Raw genomic sequence first — 14,363 nt, 5'->3', positions numbered from 1 at the left:
GAACCATCAAACCCACCAGCAGACAGTGAAACTATTAAAACTCAAGCATGAATTAGGGATAGAGTGAAAAGTGTGTTAAAAAGCAGCCTGGATGTCTGACGTGGGGAGCTAATCTGAGAATTGTTCCTACAATGCCATAAAATTCTTTAATATATAATCCAGAGGAGTGCAATAAAACTATAAACATTATTAACAGGTGAAGGGGAGCAGGGTTGGCCTTCTGGTGTAATCAGGAGTGAGAGGAGAGAAGCTGATCTGGGTGGAAGGTCTCTGGTTACAGAGGACAGATGGTTGCTACAGACAGAGCAAAACACACACGAGGCTTTACCACCAATACGCATTTTCATGCTGTTCCACATCTTACATCGGTATCTTTAACATTTAGCAGTTTCAAAAGCAAAAGCTGATATATAAAGGTAAAAATATTTCATTTCTAGAAAGAAAAAGGTGATACATTCTAACAAATAAGGGGGGGGGGGACCAAGAACAGAGCCTGGAGGGACACCAGAAGATACAAGAAATGAGCATAAGTAATCCAAGGAGTCACTTGGGCCCCACCAGCTCTTTAACGAATGCGGAGTGGCACTGAGGGGTTTTTTTGTGTGGTTTCGGGAACTGACGTTCTGACGGGACACCACCCTGCTCCGCTGCTGTCTGACCATAAAAATCAGCCACAATCCTCCTTAGCGAATAAGACGGCAAGAACCAGAAAGACATCCGTAGCATCGTTTACCCCATTATAAGCCTGGCGGGCCACCAGGCTATACTTGGCCCGCCACCAGGATAAGTGTTTTATTTTTTTTTACAAAACAGTGACAGTAAAGACGGACTAAGCTAGGTGTACAGTTGACGCATTGAACTGGGCGTGGCGGCTGTCTCTGCTGGACACCTGGTTACCTGTCCAGGTGAGTCCCAACTCTTGAATTCTCCCATTAGCTGCATTTCCATTAGTAATGTGCAGTAAACTTTGTCAATGTTTTGGTCATGTAAAAAAAAAAAAAAAAAAAATCACAATTGTGGTGTTTCCATTAAAATCAGATGTGAATAAGTTTGTCCAGTCGATAAGTCATTAATAAAATTCTGCACCATTATCCTCCAACTACTTCCTGTTGTCTTCTTCGTGGTTTGCAACAGTGGCAACATCAAGATCATGTGACTTGTCTGATGCAAAACACCAAAAAAAAGAAAACCACCTCATCCTATCAACACTTTTTAGCAACAACTCTTTTTTATTGATTTTTTTTTAAATTGGTGTATTTCCATTTATTTTCAAATGGTCAAACAGCATTTACCAACCATGCAAAAGGATTAGGCTCTGTAGTCGTCCTTGCTGTGGAATAAATCTGGTTTTTTGATGCTACTAGACGTAATACTTCTTTAAAGTGTCAGTGTTTCAGTTGGATAAAATCAAATGTACAACAGAGGAGCTTAAATTGGGCAGATGACCTTCCCCAGCAGGACCAGCTGTCACTTAACTGCCAGTAAATATCGTTTTTCCCTCTACATTCTCAGTCTCTTCCTCACTTTCAGCCAAACAGTGTTTATACTGGTTTTTTAAATTAGATTATATGTAACCAGGAGCTTCAGCTGAATTTAAAAGCTCAACATTGACCAATCAGATGGTGCTGGAACATCACAGGTCCGGTCAGACTTTCACCACCCCTCGCTGTCCTCCCACCTGCCGCTCAGCGGGGCCGTCTGTGTCTTTAATGAGCAGCAATGCATTAATCTACTCACACACTCACACACACACACACACTGTGGTTTAAAAGTTCAAAGATTCAGATTGTATTCAGCTCTTGTTCAGGATGATTCACTTAAAAAAATCTATTCTGCTTTCACGGAAAAGAGACAAAGACACGTCTATGTATCCGTTACAAACACGAAGCCCTGAAAAAATGTACAGACAGCTTGAGATTTTTCATATTTCTTCATGTTACAACCAAAAACCTCAATATATTTTGGGGGACTTTAGTGGGATACACCAACAGAAAGAGGTGCGTGATTGTGAAGTGGAAAAAACGAGGACATCTAAAATTTGTTTCCCCTTTTCAGTTTAATTCTTCAGTTGTTATCAAAATGCTACATCAAAATAAATCTGACTGTGTAATTTAACGCCTTGAAATTGGGCCTTTGTCTCTTTAAAAACTCCTGTTCTTTCTGAAACTCCGCCTTCAGGTAGTCGTGTCATCATCGCTCCCCTACCAACTCTTTCACAATGTTTTACCAGCGTTGTACTGAGAAGTGGCTCTTATGAAGAGCTCTGATGCGCAGTTCCACCTGGTGTCTGCTAATTGCTGCTGGCTAGTCTGAAGGAGCTGCTGAAGAGGGCTGCTCTGTGAGATGTAAGCTAGGAAATTGCAGCTCAGAGGCGGAGCTGCGCCTCGAAGGTGGGGCTAGGTCCAACCAGGCGTTTTGCACAGCTGAATGGTTGCCATGGAGATTAAAAGATTTCTCAAACATGCATGAAAGAATCAAAACAACACTCCAGGTTTGGTTTTGATGACTGAATAAAATTATAACATGATGTAAAGCTAAAAAAAAAAGTCAGTTTTACAAATTACTATCCCTTTAAAAAAAGAAAACTGAGATAATTTTTACTTTTACTATTTTCTCCACTGTTGGTTCCATGACAGCATCAAGAAATATCAATAAAAATCTAAACATGAGTATTTCACACAGTAACCACATTACCTAAAACTGCAAAAAAAAAAGTTGTCAATTGATTTTTAATCTTCACTTTTATTGTTACCACATTAAATGTCTCAAATTTGACCTGCTGTGGTCGTAGCAGTGAACGGAGGATCTAGAATATACTTCATCACTGACGTGTGCATGAATATTTTACTCTGCTAGTCCAAAACCCAGTGCCTAATTTTACTGTCTCATCCTCCTTTGATGCTCTCGATATGATAAATATCCAAATTCTTCATGCATTTGCATGTAATGCTTCATGAGAATCAGGATATTGCTGATGCAAACGTGCCAGGGAGGACAAGGAAACGAGAAACTCCACCACCGGCAGCCGTAACAACCGTGATGATAAGGACTATTTATTACTACTTTTCTAGGTAACTGTATGACTGTGGCTGTGTGTCACAGCAACAACAGCCCCACAAACACAAATACTGCTCTTGAAAATGCTTCCCATTTATAATATGCTTCTTTAGGACAGCAGCCACATGAAGTAAACAGCACACAGTAACAGCATCTAATCATATTTTCAATGTTATCGATACAAAGGAAAAAAATAGTAAAACTAACAACCCCGACAATACAGACAATTTGGGGTTTTAAAACATAATCAATTGTAATTTATTGTGGCAACAATAAATCAAAATTCTTACCATGAAAAGATATTTATCAAGATAAATGATAAACGATAGGATAAATGCCCAACCCCATCAAAGACATACATTAACAAACATTTGCTGTGTGTAGCTAAAGGTCAGAGAACTGATTTGCTAACGTTTGTGGTGCTAACAACTATTAACAGTACAAGCCAATGGCGTATTGCTAGTTCGATAGCAAGTATTACAGTAAATATCCGATATTTATCTTAGCATGTCACAGAGGCAGAGTACTCAACAACTCGAGAGCTAGTTATAATCTCACGGCTTGTTTGTTGTTGTCATAGCAACTGTTATGACAGCTCGTTTCGGTGCCTACCAAAATGGCCGCCAGCTACAAAGTTTCCAAAGGTATGACGTCACATGAGAACAATGCATTGTGTTATTTCACCCACCATGACAGGTTCTAAAGTAAAATCGCACTCAACAAAAGTCCGGACTTTGACTAAGTCGTTCCAAAAACCTTCAATTTGTCATTTTCTTTTTGAGCCATTCAGAGGTGGAGTTGCTTTGCAAGCATCATCCTGATAAACAGGTTTAAAGATTCCAGAAGCAAAGGCAAAGAAAAACAGATACATAATCATAATTAATATTTTCTCCATGTTTTCTTAAACATACTGAAAAGTTATCAAGTAACTGGGAATAACTCGTAAAAACTAAAACCAATGATCAGATATTAAGTTAACTACAGTCACTATTTCAATCATCTAGACTAAATCAATAGTTTTGATTTTACTCAATAGTATTACTATTCAACAGCATAATGGAGGTGCACCGTTCCTGGACATACTGCAATACCAGGACAATGCATGGAGAGGACGAGGCAAGCCTCTATTCCAGCTCCTTGTTCCAAAAATCAATTTAATATTTGGTCCTCATGTAAAGGACTATCAGATATTAAACTGATAAGAACAGAAACTACACTTGATCTGAGCCAAAAGGCCGAGAAGCGATGCCACGTAACTGGGGAGGAAACTATTTCTTCCAGGCGGGGCTCAGTTTAACTCCCGGTTCAGAAACGTCAACATTAATTTAAAGCTTTAGCAGAAACAGAAACGGTGGTATATTGATTTTATGATGACCCGGTAGTTTTAGTGTTAGTATGTCGCGGGATGTTAAACTCAATCAGTCAACAAAAGGAAAATATCCGGGTTTACATGTAACCACGTGATACGCTTTCGTCCAATAGGAAGCGGAGAAGCGGATACGACTGCCAATTTACTTAAACTATAAACGAATGTTCCGATTTCTTTCGCTGTTAATTGAAGTTACTTAAATAAAGTTTTTCAGAGGCGTTAAATTAAGTTTGTAACCCACTAACTCATTGATACATCACACTAAATAATATATTTATTCACGTAGTAACTCATATCAGCGTCCAATGACAGCGAGGAGAGGCTCTTTGACTAAATACCACCATTTATAATTTGTCAAATATTCCCAGAAACCTTTAAAAAATAAACTTTACTAAAAATGTACGGTAAGCCCAGAAGGAACACAACTATATAACAAACCAACAGTCCGAGAAGATAACACATTCAGCCCGACATAGTAAACTTTTACTTAATTTACCTCATTAAAACTATCAACGACACTCCGACGAAAACATTTGCATCGTAATTATAGCTGTAATAATGCGAATTCAACAAAATGTGTATGTAACACACACTTTAAGGCATCAGATAAACTGAAACTCACCAGGAAACGTCGCTAAGCTAACGATCAATTAACCTAGCCATTCAGTATGCGCATGCGCAGACGGAATACCCAGCCGCTTCACACAAGCAAAAAAAAAAGAAAGGTTAAAAAGGTTATTTTAAGATTAATTTTCAGATTAACTGTGCTTACTAACCAGAATATGCATTTAATCTAATTCAAATATTAGAAATAGAAGCAAGAAAAATATTACCGATAAAACAGTTATTTTAAGATTAGCTCTCAGTTTAATTGGTTTGACTAACCAAAAATATATATTTAATAGAATTTAAGAAACAAATGGAAATAAAATAATTCAAAATAAAATTACTTTCTATTCTAAAATAGATTAAAAAACTAAAAAATATAATTTAAAAAAATTACCAATGGAGTACGTTTTTAACCGACTGTTTAATGATTAATTTTTAATTTATTCATATCAATATTTTAATTTTATAAGTAGTGAGTAAATGTAGATGGAATAAAACGATTTATTTTTTAAAATGTGTGAATGTTCGTGTTTCCTGGAGGCCACCAGGTGTGTGCGTGTTGCCGGGACGTGACAGGCGGCTCACCGTTGTTGCAGTACTGTAGCAGCAGGTTGGTGCTGTCACACAGGCTCCCGCACGAAGCGATCCTCTCCGACATCCTTCCCCGCTCCTCTCCTCTGCCCTGCCTGTCCGCGGCTCCTCCTGCTCTCGGCGGACTCCCCCGTCCTCCCTTCGCTGTTCTCCGTGTCGTCTTCACGCCGTCACCCCTTCCCGGCTCCCCGACATCCATAAACATTCACACCTTCAACCTGCCTCAGCTGCCTCTGCTTCTCCCGCTCCAGCTTCGCAGCTAGCGGCAAGCCGACGGTTTTATTACAGACCCACTTCCGTTTCCCACTTTCAAATTAAAAGCATGCCGCTTCTGTTTTGACGGGACTTTGGGATCCTCTTTCTACAGGAACACAAAAATGTAAGCGTTCTGAAGAGACTCGACATAATGCTGCCACCACCATGTTTCGTAGTTTTCTTAGGTGTGAAATAATGCCTATAAATCCTCTAAACCACTATTTGGAACATTTATGAGAAATAACATGCAAAAGAAAAAAAAAACAGTTGATTCCCATAATTTTTTTTATCTTAAATTTCTCATCATAATTTTTGTTTTCTGCTTTCAATTCTCTTTTAATTAAAATATAAATTAAAATAACTTAATCATTTTCTAATTGTCTGCCCGTCAAATTCATCAAACAAGCTACATGTGGAAAAGTTGCTTGTGAGAAAAAGGCCAAATGAACAGTCCTGCTGCATGAAATGAATAAATAAGTAAATAATAATGGTAATAAAATGAAATATATGAGATTAATATAAAATATTACATAGTTTCAAGTGATTAAAAGAGGGGATTGTACCATATATATATATATATATATATACACACACACATTTAAGGTGTTTTTCAAAAATGTTATTGTGTTTCTAATAGATTTCATTTTCTAATCATTTGGTTGCAATTTCATTCACATAATCAGAAAGGTTTTATTTCGAAAATCCGACCATTCCATTTCCGGTTTCCCTCGTTAACCACGGTTAGCTTACGGAAATGCCTTCCTCTGTCTACCCTCCCTGTCACTGTTTCTATAGCAACAGCTTCTCCGCCAGCTCAGCTGCTTGATCATTGGAGGCAGAGAAGGTTAAGACTTGTATGATGTTTACAAGACAACGGACACCGGTACGTTTTAGAAACTTTGCACTCTGGAACCGGTTTTCAAACTGTGCCGATTGTCAAAGAAAGCATCCGGTGGTTTCATGTAAATGTACACTACAAACACAACAAAACTCTTCCATTTTCACCAGAAATTGTTGTCGTGTAAACAGGGCCTTGAAAAGGTGAGCGTCCAAATTACGTAACATACAGCGGAGTGAGGTTTCAGTCTCTGAGAGGCGAAATGTCATCTCGGTATTGTGGTTTTGTTCCTTAATAATTCATGTAGAAGCAGCCGCTACTCCTATTTTAAATTGATTAGGGAGCGCCAATGAATGAATGAATGAATGAACTAAAATAAAACAAAATTAGTTTATTTTCAATTAACTATAATCATTTCTCTATATGTCAAAAGTTTAACTTATGTTAAATCCTATATTTTGAAGGTTAAATTATTTAGACAGCTTCTTCTGGGACAGATTACTGCATCCAAGGTGCACATAGGAGCGTTATCGCTGATCCTTGCTCCCAGCAGCACTGCTCCCAACAAACTCAAGAGATGTTTTGCATCCCTGTTGATATTTGTGTAGTTTTTCCAACACTCCTGCCTTTATTTACACATCTCTTGACACCTGAAGAGTCTTTGTAATTTCATGCAAATAGCTTCTTTGCGTTTTCTATGCACAAATACACACATCTTGTACACTGACTGGATTAATACCTGGAAAATATGTTAATTCTGGTCTGAATTACAATTACAATTACTTTATCATTGCTTCTCTTTATTTTGGCACTGTAAAGTTTCCTTTTGTTTTATAAAAGGTATTTTTGAACTACCTGTTGCTACATAAATAAGAAATAAAAAGGGACAGAAACATTAAAATAAATAAAACATATTTTATTAAATACACTGTATTAAAATGAATTAGAATTTCTAAATAAACAAATTAAATAAAAATAAGTAAAATTCATTCTATCAATAGTTTTTGTTTTGTGTTTCAAACAAAACACAAAACTTTGTCAAAGTTAGTATATTATTAAACTTTTATTAATTGAGTTTAAACATGATATCTATTTTTCAGTTATTCATATTGCCGCTAATTATGTTAACTTCAATGGTAAAGAACTCGCGTTGTTTTTCGGGATCTCCACAAACTATTTACGGTTACGCACGTTTTGAATTGACGTCATCAACACCCACCCTAAACTCCGTAATGCGCATGCGCCGTTACGTAGCGTTGTTATTGTCACGTGACCATTCCTAACTCCACCCGCTGCTAGTTAAGTGCTAGAAGCGATGATGAAACCCGGAGAAATAAACCGTTCTGACGTGTGGCCGAGAAGTTTATTAGCTAAACTTCACTCAGTCGGTCTGTGTTAAGTTTCCTCTCGGTCTTTTATGGTGAAAAGCCGCTTTAAACCGGAAGCTAACTTCACTGTTAGCGGGGTTAGCATTAGCCGAAGCCAGCGCCTTCAAAACAGGACAAGCTGAACTCGCTGTGAGTACAACTCACTTTTATGTTCCCGTTTATGCGCAGAAAAAAGCGGTTTAAGAAAATGAGAGGAAGAAATATCAACAATATATTGTTAGACCGAGTTAATATTTTTAAAACCGCTCATTTGTGAGTGTGTTTGTCCAAAGTGGTTGTACACCAAAGTTTTGATAAACTAAAAAATTCTTCTGCCGTAAAGGAAAACATTACAATAAATGGATATATCCGGCCGTTTTAACGTAAAATCGGTTTCACCACACTTACATTTCAAATATTTGACATTAGTTTATGACTAAATGTATTAATTAAGACATCTAATTGTATTTTGACTACACACAATACCTATTTGTCTAATTACGTTCTGACTTGTATAAGTAACGTTTTACTTTAAGCTGTTTAAATTGTGACTACAGAATCAAAGCCAGTTTGAAATGACCCACTTTTTGATCTGATTTGTCATAATTCCAATTAAAAGTATCTTAAATGTATGTTTAGACTGGTGATTTATAAGTTTGAACAAGCAAATTAAATTTCAGATGAAAGATAATAATGACTCAGCAAAACTAACTTAGAGATTAGTTTTAAAATCAATCGCATGATAAATTAAAATGAATTCAATCAAATCATTAAAAACTGGATGGCAAAAGTCTTTAGCTCGTTTTTTTTAAATGATCATTTTGTTAAACATAAACTTCATAATTTATTTTATTTGTTATTTTTGTTGTATATTTTGGATATTTAATTTATATACCAGTTCCAGTGTTAAATGCTCATTAGAATTTAAAATGTACTTAAAATAGTCTCAATAGTATCGTTTATTGGAATAACTTCTGGGACAATTTATCGTCCAGTATAAATTTGTTATTGTGACAGTCCTAGTCAAAGTTCCTTTTTAAAATGTCTCCGAATGAGATATTTTTTGATTTCAGATATCTTGAATTATAACATTCTGAATGTGATACTGTATTCTGTCTTGTCAAAATGTCCCAGATTTACGTAACAAAACATGTTGACAGTGTGACTTTTAGCTTTCCAAGGCTGTTTTTAATTTTTAAGAGTTTGCAGATTTCAGTTTTGGTCCCCATTCAAACCGAGTTTACCGAACTCTTTGGTGTGAAAGCTTCCTTAAAGAGCGCCTGCTCTGATCTGTCTGTCTGGTTGGTAACGTCAGCCATGGCTGAAGTCGTGTTGCTGCCTCCTGTCAGGCGGGTTTCAGGATGAACAGGAGGTCGAGGTCGTCCCATCTGGGCCTGCTGATGCTGGGCTCCCAGCTGCTCCACGTGGGCCTGGACAGCATTCCACCTGTCACCCTGGCTTTCCTGGCCATCAACGTTTACCTTTACCTCTTCCCAGCAGCTCCGCTCCTGAGGGTAAATAACCAATGCACACATCCAAACATGTAAGAGCAAAGCTATGTTTACTTTTTTCATTTACTAAATTATGCCTGGTGGTTCAGTTGACAGAAATAGTCACCATTTTGCATGATTTCTAATAGAAACGCACTGATCCGATATTAATATCTGTATTAATTCTGTATTGGTGCAAAGTTACCAAATAAATGTGTAATTCATCACATTCATGTCTGTTTAAAAAGTCAGTCCGGCTGTTTTTCTGCGTCAGATCGGCCGATACCTCAGAAGGTGCATCCTTAATTTGTTTTGTTTTTTCCCAGGCCTGTGTGAGCGTCCAGCAGGCGTACTGGAAGGGCGACTGGCGGCGGCTGCTCCTGGCGCCGTTCCACCACGCCGACGACTGGCATCTGTACTTCAACATGGTGTCTCTGCTGTGGAAGGGGATGAACCTGGAGCGGCGGCTGGGCGCAGCCTGGTTCCTCTACGTTCTGTCCGTCTTCTCCGTGCTCACCGGGGCGGTGTACCTGCTGCTGGAGGCGCTGCTAACCGAGCTAGCCGACGACCAGTCCCACAGCCGGGCCTGCGCTGTCGGCTTCTCTGGTACGAGCAGATCTCCGGGTTTCTGAGTGGAAAGGTTTGGGTCGTCTTCACTGTTTTGTTTTTATGCTTTATTTCCAGGTGTGCTGTTTGCGCTGAAGGTGCTGAATAACCACTACCACCCTGGACGCGTGGTTTACCTGATGGGGCTGCCGCTCCCTAGCCGCTACGCCAGCTGGGTGGAGCTCGTTCTGATCCACATAACGGCACCTGGGTGAGTTTAAAAGAAAGCATCCTGGATTCCAGAGCCGCTTCCCAGATTAGGCTCCTAAAGATGCTTTTAAATCCCAGTAAAACCAGTTTGAACAGCTTTATAATCATTAACAAAGCTTTTTTTCCTCACTTTAACTCTCAATTTTATAAATCTGAAACTCTTTAAGTTCCATTTTTCCACTAGTTTATGTCCAGTTTATTACTTATTAATTAATCTAAGCATAATGCTGCACTAAAGATGCTTTTTTTATTAACCGCAGTTGGATTTCATCCACTAGATGGAGCTCTTTCACGTGTTGTAAATTTAGACCATTTAGTAAAAAATCTAAACTGACATTTTAATAAAAACAGCTCATTGTTTTTGATAAATATCTATTGTTAAACGTTTATCATTTCAAAAGAGTAATTTAATTTCAATGTTTAGGTCTAAACATAAAGAAATGTATAAAAATTGTGCAAAAATATATATTTTCTTTTATTGTTTGTTATATTTGTTATTAAAAAAAGCTCAGTTTATAACTGAATGACAAGAAAAATCATTTCTACTAATTACAGCTGCAGCTAAAGATTATTTTAGTAATCTATCGATTATTCTGATGAATTGTTGAAATTTAATGCAATTATTCCATGAAATTTTTTGAATTTTTTTTATTACAAGGGTTTTATTTTGAAAAGGAGACTTTTTCTCAATTAGCTTAGCATGGAGACAATATAAAGATAACATTTTATTCAACTTTTATTAAACCAGGTGAGCTATTAAAACAAGTTTTTATTGCATTTGTTTGATCCATTTGCAGAATATTTCACTTTTTTAATCAATATTAAGTAATTATTGACTCAAAACAAGCTCATATATTTTGCTGATAAGTCACTTGTGAATTAGTTTAGTCTTATTTTGATATTTGCAGTAAAATGAGAGTAAAATGACTTGGTAACATTTAGTGTTTGCAGTGTAATGCTGTGAAATGTCCCGTTAAATCCAGGAAGTGTTTGATTCCCAGAACCAAACACGGAGAAGCTGCATCCAGCTTCTATGCACCACAGATCTGGAACAGGAAAACTGAAAAACAGCCGAAACACTGAGTTCCTTTGAATCTGGAATAAAAACCCAAATGTTCAGAGCTGCTTTTGAAACACAACAAATGAAACATTAACCAACATTTTAATGTGTGATAAAGACATTTAACAATGTTTGGATTGTTGATTTTTGTGTTTTTCTGATGCACTTTGAAACGCCCTGTTGCTGAATCCATTGATTGATTGATTGATTGATTGATTGATTGATTGATTGATTGATCCGTGTCTGCTGCTCCTCCAGGACTTCGTTTGTGGGTCACCTGGCAGGAATCCTGGTGGGTTTGCTCTACACGTCCGGACCGCTCAACAGAATCATGAGGAAATGTGCAGGTGTGACTTCATTCAGAGACCGAAACGCATCACTTCTTCAATATGTCCAGTTTTAAATTCATTTGATTAGAAGTCGTTTACGGGCTGCACAGTGGCGCAGTTGGTAGAGCTGTTGCCTTGCAGCAAGAAGGTTCTGGGTTCGATTCCCGGTCTTTCTGCATGGAGTCTCCATGTTCTCCCTGTGCATGGTGGGTTTTCTCCAGGTACTCCGGTTTCCTCCCACAGTCCAAAAACATGACTGTCAGGTTAACTGGTCTGTCTAAATTGCCCCTAGGTGTGAGTGTGCATGGTTGTGTGTCCTGTGTGTCTCTGTGTTGCCCTGCGACAGACTGGCGACCTGTCCAGGGTGACCCCACCTCTCGCCCGAAACGTTGGCTGGAGATAGGCACCAGCAACCCTCCTGACCCCACTGAGGGAAAAGCAAGAAAATGGATGGATGGATGGATAGAAGTCGTTTACCATAACCGGGTCTTTAAGTTACAGATCTAACAGTAACTTACTGGTATCACTGGATTCTTCTGTGTTTCTCCAGATTTGTTTGCACCAAACGAACACGGATCACATCGCAACTACTACAGATCTGCCGGCACATCAGGTACCGGAGCATGCTGGGAAATATTTCATAAGATATAAAAATAAAGTCACAATATTAGAGTAAAGTGGTAATATTGTGACTTTATTCTATAACTTTAATATTTATTGACTTAATTAGCAAATTATTATGATTTTATTCTCATAATTTTCTGTCTTTTTTTGTGAATTTCTAACTCTGTGCTGCTAATTTTATCATTTTATTCTCGTATTATTTCAACTTTAATCTGATAATTTTATAACTTTATTTTTGTTTGACTTTCATTGATTTAATATTATAAATTTATTCTCATATTATTCCGACTTTGTTTTTGCAATTTTATCTTTATTCTTTTGAAACGTTACTCTACTAAGAGTTTAATTTAGTAATTTTATTACTTTTTGACTTCCATTTTTGTGATATTACGATTTTATTCTCTTAATTTTGACGTTTTCTCTGAATATTTTAGGACTTTTTCTCATAACTTTGTCTTTTATTGATCGTTTTCTTGCCTTGGCCCTCGCTCCCTCACACGCTCAGGTTATGCTGGCCGTAGTGGAGTTTACCCTGGATACCTTCAGGACCCCCCAGGTTACCACACGGCGTCGTACACCGGCGGGCTGACGGAGGAGCAGCAGCTGGAGGCGGCGATCAGAAACAGTCTGCACGACCGAGGTGAGGCGCTCTGAACTCTGACCTCTGAGAGAAACGCACCTGGCGTTACTTCCTGCTCATTTTCTCAGGACGAGGCCACATCAGTCGAGGTCGTCCACATCGGGACTCCTCCGATGATTTCAGGGCCGAAGAGACGAGGTGGAGGTGGAGGAGGATGAGGCGGTTCGACAGCTGAACTCTGACCCAGGAAGTAGAAGAAGAAGACGGAGGTTTTGGTGGAAGAAGGAGGATTGATCTGAATAAAGCGATCAAACGTTTCCACCACCTTCTGTTCTTCCCTGAATCTGTCATTAATGAGCCAAAGAGAGAAGATTCTTGAGTTTGTGTGTTTTATAAAACCAGAAGACGAAAAGATTCTGAGCTTCGACTGCAGGACGGAGTTTGGAGGTAAAAGTGAAAAGAAGATTTCCGTTTCTTTTTAGCTTGAACTGAACTCTGGTTGGTTTTATACAGTTTGCTTATAAAAATCATCAAACATTTTCCAGTTTCATGTCAGACTGTCTGAGACAGACGGATATGATGTAGAAAACAAAGAAACGGAGGAATAAATGTCTGAGGAAAAAAAACTAATTCTGAGATCTGTCTCAAATTTTCTAGAAAAACTAAAATTTCTGAGTTTGAAAAGTTAAAAAATAGCAGAAATTTCTGACTTATTTCTGAAATTTCTGGTTTTTGTAGAAAAAAATGACTTCAAACTCAGAAATATGTGACTTTTTTCTGTCTTTTGAACTTGTTTTATAGTTTTTTCTATCTCCTGGCTGTTCATGAGTTCTCAAAGGATTTGGCCGCCGTTGCCCCATCTTGTGCTTTGTGTCTGACTTTGTAAATGTGTGCAAAGGTATTAGAATAAATCTCGTTTTGCAGTAGCAAAGTCTCACATTGATTTAATTTGAATCTGAAAAAAAAAGTGTTAAACTACTTTTCATATTCAACGGTTTTTCATTCATTCTTTTTTTTTTTCTTTGAAAAACTTTGGCCCCAATTTAGCTCCATATGGATGTTCTCGACATGTTGGTTAAACTGAGTATTTTTAAAAATTTTTTATTGAAACATGGAAGAATTGAACAGCTCAGTTTGTATTGATTGTGACACAAATGAGCAACTTTGAATAATTAATTTTTAAAGTTACTGAATACTTCAACATATTTTGACAAAAACTTTAATCTTGTGAAAAACACACAGAAACGACGGCTGTAAAATAATCTCAAATAATTGGAAGCAGTCACAGTTCATGGCTTCCAGCTTGTCGGCCATGACAGTCTTCCTGTCAGGTTGGTTTAAACTGAGGGGGTGCCTGTCTGCTAGATCTCCAAAGACA

The 14,363-nt window shown here is 37.8% G+C and overlaps 2 protein-coding genes and 1 non-coding gene across 6 annotated transcripts in view; 1 reads left to right on the top strand and 2 right to left on the bottom strand.

Moving 5' to 3' along the window:
- eml2 (EMAP like 2) overlaps window positions 1-5,898 on the bottom strand; it is a 40,333-nt gene extending 34,435 nt beyond the window's left edge. Inside the window, exon 1 of the mRNA XM_081614486.1 lies at window positions 5,621-5,898. Within this exon, the coding sequence (XP_081470612.1) occupies window positions 5,621-5,831 (211 nt within the window). The 5' untranslated portion in view covers window positions 5,832-5,898. The remainder of the gene's footprint in view (window positions 1-5,620) is intronic.
- On the bottom strand, window positions 4,115-4,304 carry LOC145554756 (U2 spliceosomal RNA). Its single transcript, XR_014090748.1, has one exon. It is a non-coding gene; the product is annotated as a U2 spliceosomal RNA (small nuclear RNA).
- A 757-nt stretch (window positions 5,899-6,655) lies between the features above and the next one.
- On the top strand, window positions 6,656-13,615 carry rhbdd1 (rhomboid domain containing 1). 4 transcript variants are annotated; one of them, XM_008426562.2, is made up of 8 exons: window positions 6,656-6,764; window positions 9,436-9,600; window positions 9,903-10,182; window positions 10,261-10,393; window positions 11,711-11,799; window positions 12,332-12,394; window positions 12,911-13,045; window positions 13,114-13,615. In XM_008426562.2, exons 1-8 carry the CDS (start codon window positions 6,738-6,740, stop codon window positions 13,218-13,220), a joined length of 999 nt encoding a protein of 332 aa, XP_008424784.1. In that variant the 5' UTR covers window positions 6,656-6,737; the 3' UTR covers window positions 13,221-13,615. The 4 variants fall into 4 exon arrangements, with proteins under 4 accessions (XP_008424784.1, XP_008424785.1, XP_008424786.1 ...); XM_008426563.3 differs by lacking the exon at window positions 6,656-6,764 and adding an exon at window positions 7,970-8,236; XM_008426564.3 differs by lacking the exon at window positions 6,656-6,764 and adding an exon at window positions 7,970-8,236 and having other exon boundaries at window positions 9,402-9,600.
- The last annotated feature ends 748 nt before the right edge of the window (window positions 13,616-14,363 follow it).

This window comes from Poecilia reticulata, chromosome 13 (genome assembly GCF_904066995.2).
Source record: "Poecilia reticulata chromosome 13, P_reticulata-male-v2, whole genome shotgun sequence".
NCBI lineage: Eukaryota > Metazoa > Chordata > Actinopteri > Cyprinodontiformes > Poeciliidae > Poecilia > Poecilia reticulata.
Note: the sequence above shows the minus strand (reverse complement) of the source record. Positions and strands in the feature narration are given on the sequence as shown.